Source organism: Strix aluco, chromosome 34, assembly GCF_031877795.1.
Source record: "Strix aluco isolate bStrAlu1 chromosome 34, bStrAlu1.hap1, whole genome shotgun sequence".
Taxonomy (NCBI): Eukaryota; Metazoa; Chordata; class Aves; order Strigiformes; family Strigidae; genus Strix; species Strix aluco.
In genome coordinates, this window is record NC_133964.1 from 21,200 (window position 1) to 48,841 (window position 27,642).

The following is a 27,642-nucleotide window of genomic DNA, read 5'->3' on the forward strand; positions in this document are numbered from 1 at the left end:
AATTGTGAAAATTCAAATTGTAAATGAAAATGGTGACAAATTAAAATTGTAAAAGAAAATGGTGAAAAATTAAAATTGTAAAAAATGGTGAAAAATTAAAATTGTAAATGAAAATGGTGAAAAATTAAAATTGTAAAAAAATGAAATTGTGACAATTAAAATTGTAAAAGAAAATGGTGAAAAAATTAAAATTTAAAAGAAAATGGTGAAAAATTAAAATTGTAAAAGAAAATGGTGAAAAAATTAAAATTGTAAAAAAATGAAATTGTGAAAATTAAAATTGTAAATGAAAATGGTGAAAAATTAAAATTGTATAAAAAATAAAATTGTGAAAATTAAAATTGTAACTTAAAATGGTGAAAAAATTAAAACGGCAAATTAAAACAGTGAAAAACTTAAAATGGTAAAAACATTGAAATTGTGAAAAAAATTAAAATTGTAAATTAAAATGGTAAAAAATTTAAAATTTTAAAAAACTAAAATTGTAAATTAAGATTGTGAAAAAAATTAAAATTGTAAATTAAAACAGTAAATTAAAATTGTGAAAAAAATTGAAACAGTAAATTAAAATTGTGAAAAATTTGGAATTGTAAATTAACTGGTAAAATTAAAATTGTAAAAAAATTAAAATTGTAAATTAAAATGTTAAAAAAATTGTAAAAAATTAAAATTGTAATTTAAGATTGTAAAAATTAAAATGGTAAATTAAAATTGTAAAAAAGTAAAATTGTAAATTAAAATGGTAAAAAAATTGAAACTAAAAAAATTAAAATGGTGAAAAAATGAAAATGGTGAAAAAATATAAAATTGTAGATTAAAATAGTGAAAAAATTAAAATGATAAAATTCTAAAAAATTAAAATTGTAAAAAATTAAAATTATAAATTAAAACTGAAAAAAATAGTAAAAAAATTAAAATTGTAAATTAAAATGGTGAAAAAATGAAAATGGTAAAAACATTGAAATTGTGAAAAAAATTAAAATTGTAAATTAAAATGGTAAATTAAAATTGTGAAAAAAATTAAAACGGTAAATTAAAATTGTGAAAAATTTGAAATTGTAAATTAAAATGATAAAAAAGTTAAAATTGTAAAAAAAATTTGTAAAAATGATAAAAAAATTAAAATTGTAAATTAAAATGGTAAAATAGATTGTAAAAAATTAAAATGGTAAAAAAATTAAAATTTCAAAAAATTAAAATGGTAAATTAAAATTGTAAAAAAATTAAAATTGTAAAAAAATTAAAATGGTAAATTGAAATAGTAAAAAATTTAAAAATTTAAAAAATTTAAGGCGCCGTTGGACGACGCCGACTTTCCCTTTCGTTTCCGTTCCCGCGGGTCCGATGACGCCGGAATCTGCTCCCGGGTCTCGGAAATGAACTTTCTGATCCGCGGGCGTTAATTGTCATCGCGGCGGACCCAGGAGGTCTTGTCTTTCCCCCAAAGCCGCTGGTTTTGACCCAAATTCCTTAGGAAATGGGATCGTTCAATAGTTTATCGTTTCCCGCCGGTCGCCCGCGCGTGGGATTTATTTACAAAACGACCCCAAAAGTTTGGGGTTTCGGTCGCTTTGATTTGGCGGTTGGTGCGTTGAGCTGCGGCCCCCGTGGCCTCTCCTGCCGCGCGGCGCAGAGCTCGGCACGGAGACGCGGGGGTTGTGCCGCGACCGGGGCGTTAGATGGGGATAGCGGGGCCTTCCGCGCCGACGGGCGAAAACCGACCAATCAGCCAACCACCAGCCAGATCAACCAACCACCAACCAGATCAACCAACCACCAACCAGATCAACCAACCACCAGCCAGATCAACCAACCACCAACCACCCAACCAACCACCAACCAAATCAGCCAACCACCAACCAGATCAACCAACCACCAACCAATCAACCAACCACCAACCAATCAGCCAACCACCAGCCAGATCAACCAACCACCAACCAGATCGACCAACCACCAACCAAATCAACCAACCACCAACCAGATCAACCAACCACCAACCAGATCAACCAACCACCAGCCAGATCAACCAACCACCAACCAATCAGCCAATCACCAGCCAAATCAACCAACCACCAACCAATCAACCACCAACCAAATCAACCAACCACCAACCAAATCAACCAACCACCAACCAATCAACCAACCACCAACCAGATCAACCAACCACCAACCAGATCAACCAACCACCAACCAGATCAACCAACCACCAACCAATCAGCCAACCACCAACCAGATCAACCAACCACCAACCAGATCAACCAACCACCAACCAGATCAACCAACCACCAGCCAGATCAACCAACCACCAACCAATCAGCCAATCACCAGCCAAATCAACCAACCACCAACCAATCAACCACCAACCAAATCAACCAACCACCAACCAAATCAACCAACCACCAACCAAATCAACCAACCACCAACCAATCAGCCAACCACCAACCAGATCAACCAACCACCAACCAGATCAACCAACCACCAACCAGATCAACCAACCACCAACCAATCAGCCAACCACCAGCCAGATCAACCAACCACCAACCAATCAACCAACCACCAACCAGATCAACCAACCACCAACCAGATCAACCAACCACCAACCAACCACCCAACCACCAACCAGATCAACCAACCACCAGCCAGATCAACCAACCACCAACCAATCAACCAACCACCAGCCAGATCAACCAACCACCAACCAGATCAACCAACCACCAACCAATCAACCAACCACCAACCAGATCAACCAACCACCAACCAACCACCCAACCACCAACCAAATCAACCAACCACCAGCCAAATCAGCCAACCACCACCCAACCACCCAACCAACCACCCAACCATCCAACCAAATCAACCAACCACCCAACCAGCCACCCATCAATCAACCACCAACCACCCACCAACCACCCAACCACCAACCAAACCAACCACCCAACCAACCACCCAACCAACCACCCAACCAAGCACACAACCACCCAACCACCCACCAACCAACCACCCAACCAAGCACCCAACCAAGCACCCACCAAGCACCCACCAACCACCCACCAACCACCCACCCACCAACCAAACCAACCACCCAACCAACCACCCACCAACCAAACCAACCACCCAACCAACCCCCCACCAACCACCCAACCAACCACCCAACCACCAACCACCCAACCCACCACCCAACCAACCACCCAACCAACCCCCCAACCACCAAACCAACCACCCAAACAACCACCCACCAACCACCCAACCACATCAACCAAACCAACCACCCAACCAACCACCCAACTACCACCCAACCAACCACCAACCAAACCAACCACCAACCAAGCACCCACCAACCACCAACCACCCAACCAACCACTAATCACCCACCCACCAACCAAACCAACCAACCAAGTCAGCCAATAACCCAACCAACCACCAACCAACCACCAACCAACCACCAACCACCCAACCAACCACCAACCAACCACCAACCAACCACCACCCACCCACCAACCACCCATCAACCAACCACCCACCAACCAAACCAACCACCAACCAACCAAATCAACCACCCACCACCCACCACCCCCCCTCAGAGGAGGACCTTGCCGCGCTGAGGACGCTTCGGGCTGCGGCGTCTCGGTGCCGCCACTTTTTGAATAACTCAAAACGTTCTTTCACGGAAACCGCGACCCCTTGGGGCAGGAGGAGGTTGACTTGCCCAATGGAAGATGATCTTCCTCATGGCCCCTGGATGTTTGGGGTTTGATCATGGATGGTGGAAGGTTTGACCGTGGATGGTGGAAGGTTTGATCGAGGATGGTGGAAGGTTTGACCATGGATGGTGGAAGGTTTGATCATGGATGGTGGAAGGTTTGATCGAGGATGGTGGAAGGTTTGACCGTGGGTGGTGGAAGGTTTGACCGTGGATGGTGGAAGGTTTGACCATGGATGGTGGAAGGTTTGATCGAGGATGGTGGAAGGTTTGATCGTGGATGGTGGAAGGTTTGACCATGGATGGTGGAAGGTGTGACCATGGATGGTGGAAGGTGTGACCATGGATGGTGGAAGGTTTGATCATAGATGGTGGAAGGTTTGATCATGGATGGTGGAAGGTTTGATCGTGGATGGTGGAAGGTTTGATCGTGGATGGTGGAAGGTGTGACCATGGATGGTGAAAGGTTTGATCATTGATGGTGGAAGGTTTGATCATGGATGGTGGAAGGTTTGACCATGGATGGTGGAAGGTTTGACCATGGATGGTGGAAGGTTTGATTGAGGATGGTGGAAGGTTTGATCGAGGATGGTGGAAGGTGTGACCATGGATGGTGGAAGGTTTGACCGTGGATGGTGGAAGGTTTGACCGTGGATGGTGGAAGGTTTGATTGAGGATGGTGGAAGGTTTGATCGAGGATGGTGGAAGGTTTGAACGAGGATGGTGGAAGGTTTGACCGTGGATGGTGGAAGGTTTGACCATGGATGGTGGAAGGTTTGATCGTGGGTGGTGGAAGGTTTGACCGTGGATGGTGGAAGGTTTGATCGAGGATGGTGGAAGGTTTGATCGTGGGTGGTGGAAGGTTTGACCGTGGATGGTGGAAGGTTTGATCGAGGATGGTGGAAGGTTTGATCGAGGGTGGTGGAAGGTTTGACCGTGGATGGTGGAAGGTTTGATCGAGGATGGTGGAAGGTTTGACCGTGGATGGTGGAAGGTTTGATCATGGATGGTGGAAGGTTTGATCATGGATTTTGGAAGGTTTGACCATGGATGGTAGAAGGTTTGATCGTGGATGGTGGAAGGTTTGATCGTGGATGGTGGAAGGTTTGATCATGGATGGTGGAAGGTTTGACCATGGATGGTGGAAGGTTTGATCGAGGGTGGTGGAAGGTTTGACCGTGGATGGTGGAAGGTTTGATCGAGGATGGTGGAAGGTTTGATCATGGATGGTGGAAGGTTTGATCATGGATGGTGGAAGGTTTGATCATGGATTTTGGAAGGTTTGACCATGGATGGTAGAAGGTTTGATCGTGGATGGTGGAAGGTTTGATCGTGGATGGTGGAAGGTTTGATCATGGATGGTGGAAGGTTTGATCATGGATGGTGGAAGGTTTGATCATGGATTTTGGAAGGTTTGACCATGGATGGTAGAAGGTTTGATCGTGGATGGTGGAAGGTTTGATCGTGGATGGTGGAAGGTTTGACCGTGGATGGTGGAAGGTTTGACCATGGATGGTGGAAGGTTTGACCATGGATGGTGGAAGGTTTGATCGTGGATGGTGGAAGGTTTGACCGAGGATGGTGGAAGGTTTGATCGTGGATGGTGGAAGGTTTGATCATGGATGGTGGAAGGTTTGATCGAGGATGGTGGAAGGTTTGATCGTGGATGGTGGAAGGTTTGATCATGGATGGTGGAAGGTTTGATCGAGGATGGTGGAAGGTTTGATCGTGGATGGTGGAAGGTTTGACCATGGATGGTGGAAGGTGTGACCATGGATGGTGGAAGGTTTGACTGTGGATGGTGGAAGGTTTGACCGTGGATGGTGGAAGGTTTGATCGAGGATGGTGGAAGGTTTGATCGTGGATGGTGGAAGGTTTGATCGTGGATGGTGGAAGGTTTGACCATGGATGGTGGAAGGTGTGACCATGGATGGTGGAAGGTGTGACCATGGATGGTGGAAGGTTTGATCATAGATGGTGGAAGGTTTGATCGAGGATGGTGGAAGGTTTGATCGAGGATGGTGGAAGGTTTGATCGAGGATGGTGGAAGGTTTGATCATAGATGGTGGAAGGTTTGATCGAGGATGGTGGAAGGTTTGACCATGGATGGTGGAAGGTTTGATCGAGGATGGTGGAAGGTTTGATCGAGGATGGTGGAAGGTTTGATCGAGGATGGTGGAAGGTTTGATCATAGATGGTGGAAGGTTTGATCGAGGATGGTGGAAGGTTTGACCATGGATGGTGGAAGGTTTGATCGAGGATGGTGGAAGGTTTGATCGAGGATGGTGGAAGGTTTGATCACGGATGGTGGAAGGTTTGATCGAGGATGGTGGAAGGTTTGACCGAGGATGGTGGAAGGTTTGATCGTGGATGGTGGAAGGTTTGACCGTGGATGGTGGAAGGTTTGACCGAGGATGGTGGAAGGTTTGATCGTGGATGGTGGAAGGTTTGATCGTGGATGGTGGAAGGTTTGATCGAGGATGGTGGAAGGTTTGATCGTGGATGGTGGAAGGTTTGACCGTGGATGGTGGAAGGTTTGACCGTGGATGGTGGAAGGTTTGATCGTGGATGGTGGAAGGTTTGATCGTGGATGGTGGAAGGTTTGACCGTGGATGGTGGAAGGTTTGATCGTGGATGGTGGAAGATTGGTCATGGATGGTGGAAGGTTTGACCGTGGGTGGTGGAAGGTTTGATCGAGGATGGTGGAAGGTTTGATCATGGATGGTGGAAGGTTTGACCGTGGGTGGTGGAAGGTTTGATCACGGATGGTGGAAGGTTTGATCGAGGATGGTGGAAGGTTTGATCGAGGGTGGTGGAAGGTTTGATCGAGGGTGGTGGAAGGTTTGATCGTGGATGGTGGAAGGTTTGATCGAGGATGGTGGAAGGTTTGACCGTGGATGGTGGAAGGTTTGATCGTGGATGGTGGAAGGTTTGATCATGGATGGTGGAAGGTTTGGTCGAGGATGGTGGAAGGTTTGATCGTGGATGGTGGAAGGTTTGATCGTGGATGGTGGAAGGTTTGATCGAGGATGGTGGAAGGTTTGACCATGGATGGTGGAAGGTTTGATCGAGGATGGTGGAAGGTTTGATCGAGGATGGTGGAAGGTTTGATCATGGATGGTGGAAGGTTTGATCATGGATGGTGGAAGGTTTGATCGAGGATGGTGGAAGGTTTGACCATGGATGGTGGGTGGTCTGATTGTGGGTGGTGGATCCTGGATGGTTTGATGCTGTTTTGTTATTTAAAAACCCAAATATCCTGTGGTGGGATCCTAAAGCCGGGGTAGAGGTTGGTGTCCTGCTGCTGAGCGGAGTTGGCCACCACCACGGGTTGGAAATCAAAGAATTATTTTAGATGCAGAAATGAGGGTGTAGAAAAGCACAGACGTCTTGGCCTTTTTTTTTTTTTTTTTTTTTTGAGGAGAAAAGCCAAACTTGGGCTTTCCTTCTTCCCAGGACGATGAGCTCTGTGAACGCTGCTGCTCCTCTGTCTCGGTCACTGCTCCGAGGTGGAAGCGGAGAGACCTGGGCAGGTGCAGCGATGGGCTGAGCCCAACGGGGGGAGTTTCACTAAGGCCAAATGCCGGGTGCCCCTCGATGGGTGGGTTCAGTTTTGGGGCTCCTCACCCCAAAAAGGCCATTGAATGACTCGAGCGTGTCCAGAGAAGGGCAACGGAGCTGGTGCAGGGTCTGGAGCACAGGTCTGATGGGGAGCGGCTGAGGGAACTGGGGGGGTTTAGTGTGGAGAAGAGGAGGCTGAGGGGAGACCTCATGGCCCTCTGCAACTCCCTGAAAGGAGGGTGCAGAGAGGGGGGAGGAGTCTCTTGAGCCAAGGAACCAGCGCCAGGCCAAGAGGGAATGGCCTCAAGCTGCGCCAGGGCAGGGTCAGACTGGCTCTTAGGAAGGATTTCTTTGCAGAAGGGGCTGTTGGGCGTTGGAATGGGCTGCCCAGGGCAGGGGGGGAGTCCCCATCCCTGGAGGGGTTGAAGAGTCGGGTTGAGCCAGCGCTGAGGGATCTGGTGGGGTTGGGAGCGGTCAGGGGGAGGTTCATGGTGGGGCTGACTCCTCGTCCATCCCCAGGCCGAGCTCCAGCCATTGCTGATGCTCAACCACCACCAATTCCCTCTCGGGGTCCAGCCCCATGACCTCATCACTACCAGACCCCCAAGACCCCCCGGTTTCTCCAGGAGGTGTTTTGGGCCACCTTCTCCTCCAGTAGCTCCTTGCAGACCCTCTAGACCCCTACAGACCTCATGAAGTTCAACAAGGCCAAGTACAAGGTCCCGCCCATGGATCAGGGCAATGACACGCACAAACACCGGCTGGGGGATGGGTGGGTTGAGAGCAGCCCTGTGGAGAAGGACTTGGGGGTGGCAGTGGATGACAAACTCATGACCCAGCCATGTGCGCCCTCGCAGACCTGAAAGCCACCCGTGTCCTGGGCCAGCAGGTCGAGGGAGGGGATTGTCCCCACCTGTTCTGCTCTGGTGAGACCCCCCCCTGCAGTGCCGTGTCCAGCTCTGGGGGCACCAACATCTTCAGGACACGGATCTGATCAAGCGGGGTCAGAGGAGGCCACGAGGATGATCAGGGGCTGGAGAACCTCCCCTGTGAGGACAGGCTGAGGGAGTTGGGGGGGTTCAGCTGGAGAAGAGAAGACTCTTCCAGTGCTTAAAGGGGGCCTAGAGGGAAGGTGGGTGGAAAGAAATGACCAAGAGAAACCTGTTTGTGAAAGCACCAGCTCGGGGCAAGTTTCTCCATTGCTGGGGCAGCTGGAGGATGCCTTGGGGACAGGAGCAGGGGACACGGGGAGACACCGGCCTCCATCTCCTCATGCCATGGCTGGCCCTCAGCCCTGGGGCTGGTGGGGACGCTGAGACACCTCTCATTGCTTCCTTTGCTCCTCACGCTTGGATGGACCTCGGGGAACATCCACGAGCCTGGAGGTTGGACAAAGGAAGGACCCTGGTTGAGGCTGGGACCCCCCAACAGAACTGAAATCCTTCTCCTTTCGACTACGGCTGCTGTTGGACATGAGACCCACTAACGACAAAGTGTCCACGTGTTCCAGCCTCACCTTGGTTACTCCTTGTGAAGATAAGTCAGAAGTTCTCGTAGGACCACGAGCAAAGTCGACCTTCCCGCTCTGTTTGGGCACTCGGTTACTGGACACCGGAGCAGCATTTCTCCTAAAAGAACCCAGTTTTGTCCTCATTCCTCCTTCCAACTCACACACCCGCTCTTCTAGGAGGTAGGTCGGTTCTCCATCCCATTTCTTCATGTCTTCTCCACGGTCACACAGGTGATGCCACAGCTTCCCCCGTGGTGTTTATGGGTTCTCCTGAGTAGAGAAACGATCGCTCCTAATACTTTTCCCAAATATTTTACTAATTCTTCACGATTCCGCACTCGTGCAGGAGTGAAGTTCCAACACCCCGGAGGTGCCCACCGTTCTAGGTCCTCGCCCATGCTACTCCACACCCCCACCACTCGTAATTCTCCAATCCTGGGGCAGGTTTCCGGGTGATAAATAGTTCCTTAACCCTGAACAAAACCTGAGCCATGTGCAGGACCGAGCTCCCAGCTCGACCACCACGTTGATATCAGCGTTCCAAAGGTGTCGGAAATTCCTGAATTCCTCAAACACAACTGTAAATACCCCCAGGGCCGGCGACAGCACCCGGTCATGGATCAGCATCACGTAGCACAGCCAAAACCAAGATCTTAACCCAACTCTCGGACTGTGAGCAAGAGCGTGGGAAATACGTAATGCAAATTAGGTGATAAAATCTTAAGGAGCCAAGAAATCGACGTTATTACCGGTTCTGCCATTGTCTCAAACTTCATGCCCCGCTCTGGGCGCAAAAAAACTGTTGTTTGAAGTCATCCGGGAGCCAATCGCTGAGTGGGCAGTTGTCTGCTTTCCCCTCACGAAATAGGGAAAAGGAAGAAATTCATCGGTGGAATTAAAAAAAAAAAATAGTAATATTAACAAAAACAGTAATAATAGTCCAAAATGGTGACCACCGAGCAGCACCCGGTACAGAGCCCGTCCCCAGCAGTGATCCGGCCGCACCAGAAAATCCCTCCGCACCAACCCGGAAACCAAAACGGGGCGTGAGAGAGCACGCGTGCGCCTCTATACTGAGCGTGACGTCACATGATAAGGAATGCTCCAATGATTGACCAGACCTGGCCCTCCAGCCGTGCTCCCTCTCAGCGCAAGGAAAGTTAACTCTAACCTGGCCGAAACCAGGACAGCTCAACCCGCTGCGTTATTATGTCCCAGCTTAGATTATTTGCTGGCCAGGGCTTTCTGTTTCCTTCCACCTGTTGAGTTCATTCAGCATCGGCGATGTGGCAGAAATGTAAGTCTGTGGTGGTCACAGGTCCCTCACGGTGGCCACCATTCTGCCAGGTTTCCATCTCCAGTTATAAATGACCGGCCTTCTCGGCAGAAGTGCGCCTGTTTGATAAACTTCATGTACCAAAAGTTCTTTTCCAATTTTATAGTACATTGACCAAGGACATCCCCTTCTCTGTGCCGGGTGTATTTCCCAACACTTCCCTTATTTATCCACGTGTGTTTTATGCTGATCAGGCCACGCACTCACTCTTTTTCAATTTGTGCGTTTTACGCCGATTGAGCCAAGCGCCGCAAAAACCTTCCGCAAGGAACTCCCTTCAGTATTTCCATAAAATCTGCTCAGGGAATTTTAACACTCACCCTTCAGTGTCTCCTGCTCCAAAGGTCCTGGGTGAACTCGGCAGTTGGATGTTTGGAGATGAGAGGATCCAAAAGTGGTGGCCTAGGGTCTCATCTGGGGTGAAAAACTGTTGAAGAAGTTTCTTCACCCTAGGTTTCGTCACCTAGTAGACTCTCAGGCAACAAATATTATAAAAAATAATTTATTCAGATGGTGCAGCCAGAATTTTCAGGTTCCCCTAAGAAAGTGTTTTCAGGAGAAGAATAATTTAGGAAATGTAGGTGTCACCCAACAGAGTAAGAAGACAGAAACCTTTGAGTGTTTGAGCTGACCCACAAAATGGAAACTGGGACTGTCACCTCTGATTCACCGATTCACTGGGCTCATACTGCTGTAGGTGACTGAGCTTGTGCTTTTGCTCAAATACAGCCAGTGGATTAATCTCAGGAAACTTTCCAGATGAACCCAGAGCAGAGATTCCCCTATGCCAGACTGGAGGCAAAGAACAAGCTGGACATTTGGGATCTAAGACTGGCCTGAGCCCCAAGGTAAAATGTCATTGCAAACAGGGAGCAGTGATCTGGACTGAACTTCCCATTTACTCCTCGTGCAAGTGGTACCGATTCTGCCCTGGGACAGAACCTGAGGGGACAACTCAGTCCGTGAAGAAGCTTTGTTTCGCAGCTTAAAACCCACCATCTCCTCCCTTCCATCTCCTCCCCCTCCATTTTGAGTCATCCTAGTTTTGGAGTCACCATCTGCTCTGCTCCTTTCTGTGTCTAAAAACAAATGTCAAGAGGAAGGGAAAACCATCAGTCGTTATTGCATATATTTTCCTTGTGCTTCCATGTCTTTGATAAAAAAAAAAAAAAAAAAAGACTTAATAAATCAGAGATTTGAGACTTGAATAGTGAGTTTCATCTAGTCCTGCATGTGCCTGGGAGAACTTGTTTTCCCAAGGCTCCCTCTATAGTCAGTAGAGACAAGAGAAAACTCTAGAGCCTGGGTCCTCCCAACCTATAACTGGCCTGCCAAAGAAATGTTACGGATCTCTTCCAGACACTCTTCTCTTGCTCTGCATTTGATAGTCATAGCAATGAGCAACTGTTGGGAACAACTGCATTTCAGGGCAGACGGATGTCAGGTGAGGCTGTGCGGAACCATAATACATTTCAGTCATTATGTGGAGAGCTAAAGAAGACAAGTTATACTTGGTCCCTCTTAAACCCCCTCCCCCTTTTCTGAGGGAAGACAGAGCAAGAAGCTGAGGAAGAAAGCAAGGGATGAGAGAAGATGTGCTTGATATTACTTATTTTGAAATCAACAGATTCTCAGGGATTTCTAGTCCAAAAAGGCAAATACTGAAAAGTAGAAAGAATAGCTTTCAACATAGAGATTTGATTTGATTTGATTTGATTTGATTTGATTTGATTTGATTTGATTTGGTTTGGTTTGATTTGGTTTGATTTGATTTGATGGTTTAGCATTTGTGCAGTAGAAGAGATGAGTTTGGCACTTAGCTGTGACAGATGTTTGCAGCAGGTCTGAGTGAATTTGGTATTTCCCAGGAATGGGGTGAAACAGCCAACAGTCTCTTTAAAATCTTCTGTTCTGGAGAAAGAGTTCTGGGTGAGGGTTTGAGAAAGCTAGAAAGAAGACAATAAATTCTCTGAGGACTCTGAAATATAAAACAAAAATCAGAGTGTAAGAAAAGCTTGAAGGACTCTGTCGGTGTTGTGGAGGAAGAGTGCTAGAAAGGAAAGAAGCAGAAAAGGAAGGACAGAACTCTTCATCCAGACTGTGAAATTATCACACTTGGGTTTTGCCATGTTCCTGTCTCAGCAGGATGAGCTGAAATTCAGCATGGAACCAGAAAATGCAACTGCAGTTACTGAGTTCATCCTAGAGGGCTTCTCAGTGTTTGACCATTTCTCTCTCTGGTCCTTCTGCTCATGCACCTGACAACAGTGATGGGGAACACAACCATCATTTCCCTCGTGTGTGTATCACCGCCTGCAAACCCACATGTGCTTTTTCATCAGCAGTTTGTGCTTCATAGAAATCTGGTTTACATCCTCCACAAGCATCCAATTGTTTGTGATCCTGGGTTCTGGTAGGAGAACAATCTCTCTAAGCAGCTGCTGTGCCCAATCCTATTTCTATTTTGCCCTGGGCTGTACAGAGTCGGTTCTCCTTGCTGTCATGTCCTTTGACCGCTGTGTTGCTCTCTGCCAGCCTTTGTGTTACGTCGCCATCATGAAGCCTCAGCTCTGCATCCACCTGGCTCCTGCTGCTGGGTCATGGGCATCACACTCTCGAGTTACCGTCTGCTCCTCCTCTACCAGCTGACTTTCTGTGGCTCCAACAAGATCCACCATTTCTTTTGTGACAACTGACCCTTATTCAAGTTGTCCTGCTCTGACAGCAGCCTGCTGTGGAAAATAGACTCTGGTTTAATATCAGTTGGCCGACTGGCTTCCTTATGTTTAACTCTGGCATTTTACATGCGCATCCTTTTCTGTATTCTACACCTTCCAGCAGCCTCTGCGAGGAAAAAAGCTTTTCCTACGCGTTCTTCCCATCTCACCACCTTGGCCATTGCATATGGGAGCTGCATTGCTCTCTGTGTGCGTCCTTCAGAAGGTGTTTCCTTGGAGACAAACAGACCTGTAGCTTTGCTGAACACTGTCCTGTACCCATTCTTAAATCCGCTCATCTACAGACTTAGAAACAAGACGGTGATCCTGGCCCTGAACGAAGCCATTGCCCGTGCGACACTACAGCTTTTCCCCTAATCATGGTGCATTTCTGGACAGCAATTCCAGTGATCTGCTCTCATCTGTTAAATAACACCAGTGCACAGGTGTGTCACCTCCAAATACAGATGCCTCAGGAGATTTCTGTTCTTGTTGGACTGTGTCAGGTGAAGTGAGAAGAAGCTCATCTGCACACACAAAGGCGGCACCAACAACGGCAGGAGGAGTAACTCAGTTAACACCCTGCCCCAGCTGCTCCCAGGCCCATCACAGCAGAGCCACCAGCTCATCAGGAGCCCATCTCCACAAACCGAGGCACAGGGGCAGGTGGGATCCCAATTTACAGGCTCCTGAGGAATGAACGTCTTGTCCCAGCTCCTTCCAGGGCTGCCCTGGGACAGCCACCAGCCCCCTTGTCCAGGGGTGAAACCCGTCAGGATGAGCCACTGAGAGCAGCTCTGGGTCAGCATTTGGACTGAGGGGATTGTTGCCTAGGGGTGTGGGACACATGATGGGATGCAGGGGAAAAGCATTTTTGCACTGCACAGGACTTATTATGGGATATTTAGGGGAGAACCCCGCCAAGCCAGCCTGTCCTGTCTTCTCATTAAACTTAATTTCTAACTGTTTCTTGTGTGAGGGAATCTCTCTTCTGCATGAACATGTGAGCATGGGGGTGTGAGTGCAGCAACTGGAGCAGGAGCAGGGGGTCAGACAGCCCATATGTCATTAGTGCCAGCAACTGAGAGACTGGAGTGAGTGAACTTAAGAGTCTGTGTGTGACTGGGGTGGTCTGTGCCAGCATCTGGAACGGGGCTGCGGCCTCGAGGGCTTGTATGTCCAGGTGCCTGCAACTGGGGAGGCTGGTACCCAGGGGCAGCTGCTGAGGAGAGTGAGTGTCCGAGCCCAGCTGCTGGAGGGATCCACCTTGTACAGGAATATAGGATAGGATAGGATAGGATAGGATAGGATAGGATAGGATAGGATAGGATAGGATAGGATAGGATAGGATAGGATAGGATAGTTCAGTTGGAACGACCTGCAACGACCATCTACTCCAAATACGTGACCACTTCAGGGTGGACCAAAAGATAAATCCTGTCATTAAGGGCATTGTCCAAATGTCTCTTAAACACTGACAGGCTTGGGGTATCAACCACCTCTCTAGGAAGCCTGTTCCAGTGTTCCACTGCCCTCTTGGTAAAGAAATGTTTCCTGATGCCAAGTTTGTACCTCCCCTGATGCAGCTTTGAACCATTCCCACACGTGCTGTCACTGGATACCATGACAAGAGCTCAGCACCTCCATCTCCACATCCCCTCCTCAGGAAGCTGCACAGAGCCATGAGGTCACCCCTAAACATCCTTTTCTCCAAACTAGACAAACACCAAGTCCTCAGCTGCTCCTCACAGGACATTCCTCCCAGAACTTTCAGAGGTTTTGTTGCCCCCTCTGGATTCATTCAAGGACTTTAACACCCTTCTGAAATTGTGGGGCCCAGAACTGCAGTTTTCTCCTTCCATTACTCTTTGTTCATTCAGACACCTCTCACCTGTGCTGCTGCTTTGAGCTTCAGGGACTCAAACCTTGCCTGTCTCTCAATAGTCTAATTGTCTCTTTAGCCAAATCTTTCATTATGTTTATATCTACCTTTTTGTATCTATCTAGCTAAAACACTTCTCATTAAATTATCAATTCTCGAAAGGCTGTAGAAGGTTGAGGAGTGTGCTTTATTGTTTATAAAATTTGATCATGTTTCATTGTCTTTTGCTTGCAAATAGGAAAAATTCTTCTGTGCCTGTGTGCAACCATTTCTCTCAGGAAAACAGGTGGGAGATGGTGCAATGGAGCTGTAACCTCCCGCTGCAGACGGCAGTGGAGAAGTCGGATGTAAGGAAAAGGGATGTAAATCCCAGCTGGCCAATGACAGAAATGGTGAGGCTGGGGAGGTGAGGAGCAAGGTTGTCCAGACAGTGCCAGACCTCAAGGGGCTGCTTCTGCTACCTGTGCAGAGCTCCTGAGGAGACCCTCTGGATCAATGTCAATTGCAGAAGGCTTCTATCACCTCTTCTCTAATCTGAAATGTCAATAAAAATAACCGTTAAAATAAAAAATAATTTTTACTAGATCCTCCTTGAAATCTTCCTGCTTAACTACACTGTGAAATGATCCAATGAGCTGTACAAGTCCTGAAGCCTTGAAGAAAACTAAAGGAAGAGAAATAGCTCGTTAGGGTTTTCTTTATTTTAATGAGCCCCATGGTGTATTTGGCCCTGAGTCCATGAACCTCAGATACTGAGAGGAGACTGAGCAAAGTACTCAAGAAGTCAAAGTCAGCAGCAAAGCTCAAAGTACCTTGAAGCACTGATGGGCCCCACTGAGGGCCACTACTGACAAAGCCTCTCCAGGGACTCGTTAGAGCAGATAATTGGAGGCTGTGATTGCAGGTAGGCAAAGGCACCCTGCAGGTGGCTGTAATGCTGAGAAACCCCTTGGTTTGTTTTATGAAGCAGAAAGGCCAAGCCCTGACCCTCAGGCCCTGGGAAGGAGATGCTGCCCCTCATGTGTGGCTCAGGGCTCTTCCTGGGGGCAGTGGGGTGTGAGGGTGAGCAATGCCAAGTGTAGGAAAACTGCACAACACCTCCCGGCTTCCCCAAGCAATGGTGAAGAGTAAATGAAGTCCAAAGACTCAAAATAATTTTTTCTTGTTAGGCCTCAGTGGCAGAGGCAACTGCCATAGCCAAGGGGAGAAAGACCTTGGTCCTGTTGGGCCTTTTAGCCTTGCCAGAGCCCTTGGCCATCTCGACTGCAGGCTGTCCTACACTGTCCCATGCCTGCACCTCTTTCCCTCCAGGCTGCAGACACCCATCTTGCTTTCCCACCCAGCTCCTACCTCAGCATTTCCACACCTTCACTGATGTCTCTCCACCTTCACCGCCTGTTCCTTGAAAGACAAAGCCATGGGCTGATCCTGACTCCCTCGGGGTGATCTCTTGCACCACAATGCTACCATTTGAGTGAGATAGCTTCTTCTTCAAATGCTGTCTGAACCTTCCAAGATACACTTTTTTGAGATTTCCTTCTCCTCCAACTACCAAGAAATGCTCCATCATCTCTGAAACCCCCCTTCAAGCAGTTGCAGGCTATTTGTACAGTGCCCTGAGGCTCCACCTCACCAGCCTAAAGCAGCCCAGGTTTCTCAGCCTCTCCACAAAGTCCCCAAACCCCGTCCTGGCAGATCTGCTCTGGAGCCTCTCCAGTTCCTCCTTGTTCCTTCAGAACAGGGAGCCCCACACCCAGACACACTAGTCATGATGTGCCCACCACAGTGCTGATGATCACTCCCTTGTCTGAGTTGGCCACATGCCCCCTAACGCAGCCCCACAGGCAGCTGGCCTTACTCACGGTGACATGCACCTCTGCCTTGTATGGCATCCCTAGTGATGCCCAGGCCCTTCTCCTCGGGGTCACTCCTCTGCCAGTCAGGTCCCCGCATGCCCCCATCTATGGGGTTATTCTGTCCCCAAATGCAGGACTGGCCACTTGGCCTTGTAAAGCTTCATGAGGTTTCTACTGACCGAACCCCAGAGATTTTCAGGCTTCCCCAGCAATGAATCTCCATTGGGCCAGCTGGTGATGTGTGCCTGCAGATGGCTCACCCTGACATGGGGTGACTTTGACACAATAAGAGCATGAGTAATTGCGGGACATAACAGATAATAACAGGAGGCACCTATTCAATGATGCTGTTCACCAAGGTACACATTCCCATGGTGACAAGTTCAGAAACACCAAATGAAATGGCAAAGGAAGCCAAACTAGGACCAAAGAGGAAAAGGTAAATAGATATGGGCTATTTGCACTGGAGGGTGCAAGGATGGTCAAGGGGAAGAAATTTTGAGCAGGAAAAGACAGGAAAAGGTGAAGCAATGGAAAAGATCAGGACTGTTTGGAGGTACCTGCCAAGCATGCCTGCATCAAAAAATTCACAGATCATCTGAGCAAACTTTCTCATTGACTTCTGTGGCCACCAGGAACCTGAGTGATTTCCCTCCCACCATGAAGGAAAGATCCATGGTGGATCAAAATGCAGAATCATTCATGCTGAAGGGACCTGAGGAGATCTCTAGTCCAACTTCCTGCTCAAGGTAGCGTCACCTCTGGGTCATGGCAGGTTGCTCAGGGCTCCATTCATTTTCAGCTTGAAAAGCTCCAAGGATGGAGATGACACAAGCTCTCTGGGAGATCTGCTTTAGTGCTTGACCGTCTTGATGAGCAGAAATATTTTTCTCCCTTGTTTCAGCTGATGCCCATTGGCCCCCATCCTCTCACCATGCACAACAGTGAAGAGCCTGGCTGCATTTCCATGAGGACACCCAAGAAGGTATGGGAAGGCTGTTATTAGGTCTCCCCAAAGCCGTCTCTTCTCCAGGCTTTGCACCTTTGCAGCAAAGGTGGCCAGTGGCTTTCTGGGCTGCATTAGGAAGAGCACTGCCAGCAGGTTGGTGGAGGTGATCCTTCCTCTCAGCACTGTTACAATTTCTCTTGTTGACTTCCCTCAGGGTTTTCAACCCTGCCACCTTCACTTGCACTGTAGCCACAGCTGCCCTCCACATCTTCCACCAGTCCTGCCCTGTCTTCTTGTGAAAAACAAGTCCAGGAGGGCATTCCCGCATGTTGGGTTGGGGATTATTTTCCACCTTCCCTTCAACCAAGGCCACCTAGCAGAGGTCCATGGTCTTCAAAGTCTCCACTGATTACCAGGGCGTGAATTTGTGTCTGTTCTCTAACTGTCTAAAGGATCCATCCTCCTGCTGTCCTTCATCAGGAGGTTCGTTTATCCTGACCAGAAGATCACCGTGCGTTGAGGAGTCAATGATCCTCATAACAGTAAAGCTGAGTAGACCCAGGCCTGGGCTGTGCTCCATGTACAGCCTGGGCTTCAGGTCCTGTTGGGCTGAGTGTATCCCTTGGTCGTAAGTTAAATTTGATTGTAAAAGACAAGAGTGCAGGAAGCTCCCACCTGCCACTGATGATCATGCCATCTGCATGTCCTTTCCTTCATACAAAATTACAGCAACAAATGCCCGTGTGGGCATCCTCTTTTTAGGGCAGTAGAAGTCATGACTAGAATTGTTTTCCTTGTAAGAAAACACTGAAAGAGCTCACAGGAGCAAAATGAAATAACACTTCAACAGGTGGGATCTGCACAGCTTGCTGCACCAGGATCGAAAGCACGGGTGACGGGATCAGAGTATGGGAACGAGGGCTTTGGAGGGTTAGGTGGTAAAGCCCAGGGTTTTACTGGGGCACACTGGATGCCCTGGAGTGTCCTGGCCATGGGAGGGGAGGGTCTGAGGCCAGCAGATATCGTGGTCACCTACCTTCTTAAATACACCCTGTTAGAAAGGCTATGAGACCTCACTGGTCACTGAGATGTCCCCAGTACCAGCAAGGGATGGGAGGACCAAAGTGCCCTCCAGTTCCCCAGACTGGATGCCCTCCAAGTCCACCCCACTACTTACCACCACGCCATAACCTGCACTTGCTTCGAAGAATGCCTAGGGAAGACCAGCAAAAGGGTGGTCTGGAGTGGATCTGGGTGGGGCTGGTGGTGAGACACAGGTGTCCCCAGTCCCTGCAGGCCCATGGCTTCCCCTGGTCTGAGAAGGAAAATCCCTTCTGCTCTGCCTGGCCCCATTCCTCCAAGTGTCACCTGGGATACCTGTCCATGCAAGGACCAGGGGTGGGGATGGAGACAAGGAGAGAGTGAGGAATTCATGTCCTTCAGAGAGGATGGGGTTGAGGTGGGGGGAGACCCAAAGACAGGGCACTGGGGTGAATTAGTGGACACCAGGGTACTGGGCTGGAGGTATTGCAGGGACAGGACTGTGTCGAATGCAAGTGAGTATTAAAGGAATTCAAGTGGAGGGGACATGGAGACTTCAAGCACAGTGGCTAGTGGGGACAGAAGGAAAAGGACCACAGAGGACAAAAATGACAAGATTGGGAGAGTGTTTGGGAGTGGGGGTTCAAGGAAGGGGATCTGGGGACACTACTGCAGTGGACAGGATGAAAAGGAAAAGACTGAGGGGAAAGACAGAAAGAAAGGCATCGGGAGGGATCAAAGGGAGGGGATTTGGGGACCCCAGATAGGAAATGAAAGAGATTCCAGGGATGAGATGTCTGAAGGGACCAAAACAAGGGGATGGCATTGCACAAGAGGGATGGACGTGGTGTCATCAGGACAAGAAATCTGTGGGGACACTCCCAGGGAAGAGACGGGTCCAACCATTCCAACAGGAACTGAGGCTCTGGGGACAAGAACATTAATTGTGGGCGAAGGCAGGGAAGAGATGGAATTGTGGAGGGGAGCAAGATGGGGCTGGAGGTGAAGGGGAGCCTGCAGGAGCCCCTGGCTTGGGAAAGGGAGAGGCCAAGGCAAGGGGTTTCATGCTCCCCACTATGATTTCGTTCTGCAGGAGAGCTGATATCCTGCAGCCAGGACCCATCCTCAGCCTTGACCCCCTCCCCGTGGCACTGGGGACTCACTTGAGCATCTTCTAGGGTGCACAGCAGGATGGGGAAGAGCAGGGCCATGGTGAGCACTGCGACCTTCATCTTCCTGTGCAGTGTGGCGAGTGCTGGGTGAAGATGGAAAAAGTGAAGGGCAGATTTATCCCTCCCAGGACTCCTTCTCGCGCACCCCCAGCACCCACGCCTAGAGCCCCCAGGGCAGATCCAGGCTTGGCAGAGACACCAGCCCTGGCAGCAGAGTCACCCCTGCATCCGGCATGGATCCAACCACCTTCCTCGGCACCAGTCCTTCTTATTGCATGGGGCAGCTGCACATGGAATGACCCAGGCACCTTGGGGTGGTGATGGGGGTTGGACAGAGCACCCCTGACAGCTGGACATGTTGTGGGGAACTGTGTCACAGGTTTTACAGAAGCCCAGCTAGACGACATCCATAGCTCTTCCCTTGCCCACTGTTGTTTTCACTCCATCTTTGAAGGCCAAAAGGTTGGTCAGGCAAGGTGAAGTCACACCGTCTCAAATCACTTCCTTGTCCTCCAAGTGCCTCAGCACAGCTTCTAGGAGGATCTGTTCCATGATCTTCCCAGGCACAGAGGTGAGGCTGACAGGTCGGTAGTTCCCAGGGTCCTCCTTTCTACTCTTTTCAAGAAGGGGTGCAATGGTTCCCTTTTTTCAGGCACAGGGGATTTCCCCTGACTGCCAGGACTTCAAATATCCTGGAGAGTGGCTTGGTAACTGTATCAGCCAATTCCCTCAGGACTCTGGGATGCATCTTGTCAGGTCCCACAGACTAATGTATGTTCAGGTTCCCCAGGTGGTCCTGAATCTGACCTTCACTTACAGTGGGAGGGACTTTGCTCCCCCAGTCCCTGTCTTGTGGTCCATCCACTCGAGAGGTTTGGGAAGAGAGGTTGCAGTGAAGACTGAGGCAAAAGTCTTGTTAAGTACCTCAGCCTTCTACCTGCCCGTTATTTCTAGTTTTCCAGTCTTGTTCATTGAGTTGATACAAGTTTTTTGACCTTCCTTTTCAGGCTGATGTACCTGTAGAAGCCCTTTTTCTTATTCTGTGCATCCTTTGCCACGTTCAGCTCCAGCTGCACCTTGGCCTTCCTGACCCCATCCATACACAGTTGGGCAGCGTCCCTCTACTTGTCCCAGAATACCTGTCCCTGCTGCCACTGCCTGTGCATTTCCTTCTTGCCCTTTACTTTGACCAGCAGGTCTCCACTCAGCCATGCTGGTCTCTTGCCTTCCTTGCCTGATTTCTTACACCTGGGGATCGATAGAGGTTATTCTTCCCCCCAATGCAGGACTGGCCACTTCTCCTTCTAAAACTTTACCTTCCTCCTGGCCAAAACCCAGAGCTTCTCAAAGGCCTCCTGGACTGAAGCTCCATTTTTCTGGCTGTCAATGTTTGTGTGCAGGTGGCTCACCCTGATTGTGGTGAGGCATCAACACAAGATCACCGGATAAGAAACTGCAGGACACCACAGCTAATAAAAGGAGTTGTTGGGTTTGTACTGACCAAGGGAGGAATCAAGAGAAGCCTGTTAAAAAACTCTAATAGGGCACAAAGCAAGCAAAGTCAGGGGCAGTGGGGAAAGAGCAGAGTTGGGCTGTTTGTAGAGGAATGTATGAGGATGATCAAAGAGAAGAACTTGGGAGGGAAAAGGAAGAAAAAGAAAAGCAAAGGTTAAGCTCCGACATGATGAATCCTGCATCAGAGGTTCCCTGCCAAGAATTCAATGACTTCAGTGGAACAAAATTTAAGAGCTGATTGCTACAAATGTATGTCTGCTCCCTTCCATGGTCATGGGGAACGTGAGCGCTCTCCCCGTCATCACCAAGGGAATACCTGCGGTGGAAGGAAATGCACCGTCACCCATCCTGGAAGGGACCTCGGCCAAGCACAACCACTGTCAGTGGAGAAAGGAGAAACAAGGTTTGGGCTGTTTGTATGCTGGGCTGTGGGAGTGGGAAACATTGGGCTCTATAGACACGTGTCCAGTAGTGATCTCTCCAGGAGCTGATCTTAGACTCTCCACCTGTCCAGTAGCTGGTCCTGGGATCCCCTCATCCCTCCAGTACCCCCTAACACAGAAAAACACACACAAAGTCGTAGACACATGCATGGAAACACAAAAATTTATTTCTCCAGCAGAGAGTAATGGAACATCTGAGGCTGGAAGGCAGCCAGATTTGAAATTCTCTGTGCCGCCTCTTTATGCTTATTTTTGTCAGGAGCTCCTTTCTCATCCATATGCGCCTTCTCCAGTGTTGCTTCAATTCCTGCATATCTGGTGGTGCTATTCTGGAGCTTGAAGAGGAGATCCTTGACCATCAAATACCTCTCACCTCTTCTCTTCAGTGTCATATCCCGTGGGATTCTGCCAAGCAGGTTCCTCAGCAGGCCAAAGCCTGCTCACTGAAGTCCTGCTCTTTGCCTTCTTCTGTTCTCTCAGGAGCCTCAACTCTACTTTCTCACCCCTGAATGTTACATCCCCGACCAGCTCTTCCTTGTTTCTAAGTATGATTGCCTGCAGGACACCTCCCCTCACTGGTTCCTCAGTCACCCTTGTCAGGATGATGTTGTCAATTAACTCCCAAACCCTCCTGGATGGCTTTCACTGTGCTGTGTTGCCCCTTCAGCAAATATTGGGAGAGTTTAGGAGTGCCATGAGGTGCAGGGCTTCTTCCAGTTGAATGCAGAAGGCTTCATCTACTTCCTCTTCCTCATCTGGGGGTCCATAGCAGACATCCACCCACCACAGTGTTGTCCATGACCCTTCAGCTCAGCTGACTCATCCTCCATCCCCAGGCAGAGCTCCACACATTCCTGCTGCTCTCTCCCATAAAGGGAATCTTCCCCTCAGGGTCCAGCCCCATGGCCTTATCAGTACCAGACCCCCAGGACCCCGCAGTTTCTCCAGCAGAGGGGATTTGTAGTGCCCTGCAACTCCTCATGCTGTTCTCTTGTGAGAGACACCCCAGTCAAGATAAGCCAGCTGCACACAAATATTAAAAGCTGAACAAACTTTTCTACAGTCCATCGGAACCTTGACAAAATCTGGGATTTCTCAAACTTGCAGTTTTACAAGGAAAAGTGGCTAATCCTACATCATTGGGAGCAGGGGGCGAACAGCCTCGTACATCAGGACAGTTTGGGACGTGACCGGCTGAGCAGCAACTCTGAGGAGAAGGGCCTGGGCACTACGAGGGATGCCCTACGAGCCAGGAGATGATGGACATGATGAACAAGGGCAGTTGCCTACGGGGCTGCATTCGGAGGAGCATGGGCCACCCTGAAACGCTGAGTTACCATCCCCCTCCACTCAGCACTGGTGTGGCCCCACACACATGGGTGAGTCCCAGGTTGTGGCTCCCAATTTTGGAGAAGTAGGGAGGACCTGGAGAGTGTTGAGTGAAGCTCTGCCAAGGTGGGGTTCGGGACCTGGTGCCCATGAGTTGTGTGGGGTGGTTAAGGGTTCTGGAGTTCTTTGGCCCAGTGGTGTGGAGGCTCCAGGCACTATAGGAGTAGCCTGAGAGTGACTGAGGGGGGATTTCAGAGATGATGGAGCTTTTCTTTGTATTGAGATACATCATGAGAAAGAACTAATGCCACAAAGTGCAGCTGGGAGGCCCAGAGTGGACACAGAGAAATGTCACTCGAAGGGCAGTGCTGTGGTGTAACAAGTCACCCAGAGGGAGACTGGAGCAGCCCCAGGCTTTGTGTTTCAAGGAGCAGCCAGGGAGGATGGAGAGATCTCAGTAAAGGAAGGGAGATGCTGAGGTGAGAGCAAGGTGTGGTAGCCGGGTGGAGGTCTCCAGCCTGCAGAGAAAGAGGTGCAGGTGTGGGACACAGTGGGACAGCCTGTGGTGGAGACGATAGAGGGATGAAGAAAGTCTGAAAATCCCCCAGCAGAGATGAGCTCTTTCTGCCCTTGGCTCTGGCTGTTGTCTCTGCCACTGATGCCCATGAGGATGCACCTTCTCCTTCCAGCACTGGGTCTCATGGCCTCCCCTTCCCCACCCAAGAGCCTGGGAGGTGTTGGACCATTGTCCTGCCCTTGGCATAGCCCATCCCGACATCACACTGCCCCAGGAAGAGCCCTCAGCGGTGTGTGAAGGACAGGATCTGACTTCGTAGAGGTTGGGGTCAGGCCTTGGCCCTTTTGCTTAATGTAACACACCCATTTTCACTCAGAATTTGTTCCATGGCCTTTGTTTCCCTGTCATCTCTGCCTGGAGTTTTCTGATCTAACAAGGCCCTGGAGAGCCTTTCTCAGTAATGGTCCTCACAGGGACCCACTAAAATGCCAAGTAACTTTGTAGTCTGCATCTGAGAGTGACTTCTTGACAGGCACCTTCATCGTCCTGTCACTGTCTGAGGTTCATATATTCAACAACAAACCCACCCAAGGGGTCATTAAAATGCGTTGGACTGGTCCTCTGCTGCGGAGCTGGGCCGGGCTCCTGGGACAGAGGGAGCTGAGGGCAAGTGGTCAGTGCTGCAGAGAGACAGCTCTGCCCAGGAGCAGCTCCTCTGCAAAGCGCAGCAGGGCTGAGGGCACTGCCTGCAGGCACCGAGGGCAGAGGAGCCGGGCACAGAGAGGGGAAAGGCAGACGGCAGTGGCAGGATGCTGAGAGCTCACTGGAGGAGAAATCTTCGCAGCCCTTGACACAGTAAGTCTGTGGGTGCAGGGCAATGCAGCTGCAGGTGGTGGAGGGATGTGGTGAAGCCGGCACAGCCGCCAGGAATGTCCCTGGTGTCTGGAGGAGGAGGCCGTGCTCCAGAGCAGGGCTTCCCTGCTGCACTGTCAGAGGGACAGGCCATGGCGGCTGCCTTCTCCCGGGGACGGCTGCAGGGGTGTGCAGGCGCGGGTGCAGCCAGGGGTGCCCAGGGCTGTCCTTGAGAGCAGGGTCCCTGCAGCCCAGGGGCTGTGTGCTGGGGCAGGGACTCTGCCGCCTGCCAGGGTCAGCACTCAGCCTGCCCGGGGAGCTGCCCACGGCGCTGTGGGGAGAAGCTGTGTGGGGAAGGAGAGACCCCCGGCAGGGCAGGGTCCTTCTGCTGTGGAGAGGGTGCTGCGTGGGTCAGGGCTGCTCACAGCTCCAGATCACCCCTAGGACATATAGTGAGAGCCTTTTTGAAGAAGTACATCAAGGCAGCATTTAACTGACAGGGAAAGTGTCTGTGCTTTGTGTTTTCCCCTGTTCATTGCCTGAGTAGACACAAGGAGACGGGAATTTATTTCTCCATTCTGGAGAAGGCACTGAGTCCCCAGTTCTCCTTAGCAGTTGTTTATACTGTTCCTAAGACTGTGCACACACACAGAGATGTCCCTGGGCAGGGCCCTGCTGCCAGGAGGTGTCTGCAGGGCAGAGCTGAGCACACAGCGGGTGGGATGGGGGCTGTGAGCACTGACAGGCAGGAGACTTAGGGACAGACAAACAGCTCCTGGGTGTGACAGCTCCAGGCAGCAGAAACATGGGCAGGATTGTGAGGGAGTTCCTACCAGTAATGCTGTGGGAGGATGGTGACTCTTTGCCATCCCCTGCAGTGCAGACACCTTCACTGAGCAACTCCCTGGTCTCCTCTCCCACCCAGCAGAGCCCCCCGCCATTAATGTGACAGGGACATGGTGATGAGTTGCCCTCCCAGCAGCCTGACAACAGAGGAGGAGAAATGCTCGAGTGCCCAGCGTTGTCTCCCTGTCCTGCCTTCCTTGGCATGAGCACTTTGGCGTGTTCCCCTCTTCTCCCTGCTACCCTTCTTCTTACTGCTGCACTCACTGGTGTGGAGGGGGAGGCATCAAGCACAGCTCAGACACTGGTGTTGTGGATTCTGTTGTGCCGATGGATCTGAGGAAAAGCATCTCTGTCCCCTGCTTTACTCTGGGACTCCGTTCATCGCAGTGGGTGGGGTGGGCAATTTGCCCCTCCCTTCTTGACATGACAATTTTGGCTTTTCAACTCCTTCCCTGGGGGGTCCTCCTTGGCTGCAGGCTGCCCTCCAGAAGGGAACAGCTGACCCATGGCCTTCTGAGTTCTCTAGAAACCCCCTGGAGAAGACATCTTGGTGTTAAGTACATGGAAATGCTGCTGGGCGGCTTCATGTGGGCAGTTGTAAAGACTCCTCTGTGTCCCTGGCTGGGAGGGGAGAGCTGAGATCCTCTGCTCTCATCAGGGTCCAGTTTCTTTTACAGGGAACAGCTGAGGGCGATTGTCTTCCAGCTAAAAGGGTGCCAGCACAAGGCAGCTGTGGATAGGACTGATGGACACAGTGGCTGTCCTCACTGCGCACGAAGGGACAGACCCTTTGTCTCTAAGGACCCACAAGACTCCACCATGGAGTGCAGCAGAAATGCCAAGGATCTCTGCCTTAAGAACACTCCTGAGGTGTGGTGGGGCCACTAGAACAGACTAAACAAAACAAAATCCCTACAGCTCTGCTCTGCAGTTGGGTGAATTGGTGGGATAAAGATTAATAAGTCTTTGTTATCAGAAGGGGATTTGATCTGAGATGACCCCATGTTCCTCTTTGCCTGCTGTTGTAGCATAGCACTGAGTCCTCCAGAGCCCACAGCAGACCCCTGCTCCCTTGGGTACCCTCAGCCAGCAGCAAACAAAGCTCATGCAGTGGACCTGCCAAAGGTTTCATAAAAGAGGTGAAGCAGCTTGGGAGGGTTCTGCAAGAACTGGAGTATCTTTTGTTCAGAGAAATCTGCCCTAACTTCTCACTGATTGTTCCAACATGTACAGGTCCCCATGTCCAGTAGAAACAAATGTCCAACAGAAGCTCCATCACTGAGTTCCTCCTCCTGGCATTCGCAGACACACGGGAGCTGCAGCTCTTGCACTTCTGGCTCTTCCTGGGAATCTACCTGGCTGCCCTCCTGGGCAACGGCCTCATCATCACCGCCATCGCCTGTGACCACCACCTGCACACCCCCATGTACTTCTTCCTCCTCAACCTCTCCCTCCTCGACCTGGGCTCCATCTCCACCACTCTCCCCAAAGCCATTGCCAGTTCCCTCTGGGATACCAGAGACATCTCCTATGCAGGATGTTCTGCCCAAATCTTTTCCTTTCTCTTCTTCATTGGAGCAGAGTTTTCTCTCCTCACCATCATGTCCTACGACCGCTACGTTGCCATCTGCAAACCCCTGCACTACGGGACCCTCCTGGGCAGCAGAGCTTGTGTCCACATGGCAGCAGCTGCCTGGGGCACTGGGTTCCTCAATTCTCTCCTGCACACTGTGAACACATTTTCACTTCCACTCTGCAAGGGCAATGCTGTGGACCGGTTCTTCTGTGAAATCCCCCAGATCCTCAAGCTCTCCTGCTCACACTCCTACCTCAGGGAAGTTGGGTTTATCATGGTTACTGCCTGTTTAGGTTTTGGATGTTTTGTTTTCATTGTGGTGTCCTATGTGCAGATCTTCAGGGCCGTGCTGAGGATCCCCTCTGAGCAGGGATGGCACAAAGCCTTTTCCACGTGCCTCCCTCACCTGGCTGTGGTCTCCCTGTTTGTCAGCACTGGCATAGTTGCCTACCTGAAGCCCCCTTCCATCTCCTCCCCATCCCTGGACCTGGTGGTGTCATTTCTGTACTCAGTGGTGTCTCCAACTGTGAACCCCCTCATCTACAGCATGAGGAACCAAGACCTCAAAGATGCCCTGAGCAAACTGTTTTCATGGCTGTTCCTTTATAAGCTTCCACTCACTCTCTGCAAATGACTGTCAGGGCATCATATTTCAAGCCTGTAGTTGTGTTGTTGCTATTGTTATTATTATTGTATATTCATTCTTATTTTCTTCTCATTATAATTATCATTATCATCAGTGTCCTTACAATTTTGTTATATGTTTATTTTGTTTCTACCCAAACCTTTAGATTCGACTCACTAGTAGTGAGGAATTTGCCTCCTCAGTCTCACCTGGTG

At 49.8% G+C, this 27,642-nt stretch overlaps 1 protein-coding gene and 1 pseudogene across 1 annotated transcript; both read left to right on the forward strand.

Moving 5' to 3' along the window:
• Positions 1-12,234: 12,234 nt before the first annotated feature.
• On the forward strand, positions 12,235-13,363 carry LOC141917178 (olfactory receptor 6E1-like; annotated as a pseudogene).
• Positions 13,364-26,419: 13,056 nt separating this feature from the next.
• Positions 26,420-27,436, forward strand: LOC141917109 (olfactory receptor 14A16-like). The gene has a single exon (XM_074810202.1). The coding sequence runs from the start codon at positions 26,483-26,485 to the stop codon at positions 27,434-27,436; it is 954 nt and encodes a 317-aa protein (XP_074666303.1). The 5' UTR covers positions 26,420-26,482.
• The last annotated feature ends 206 nt before the right edge of the window (positions 27,437-27,642 follow it).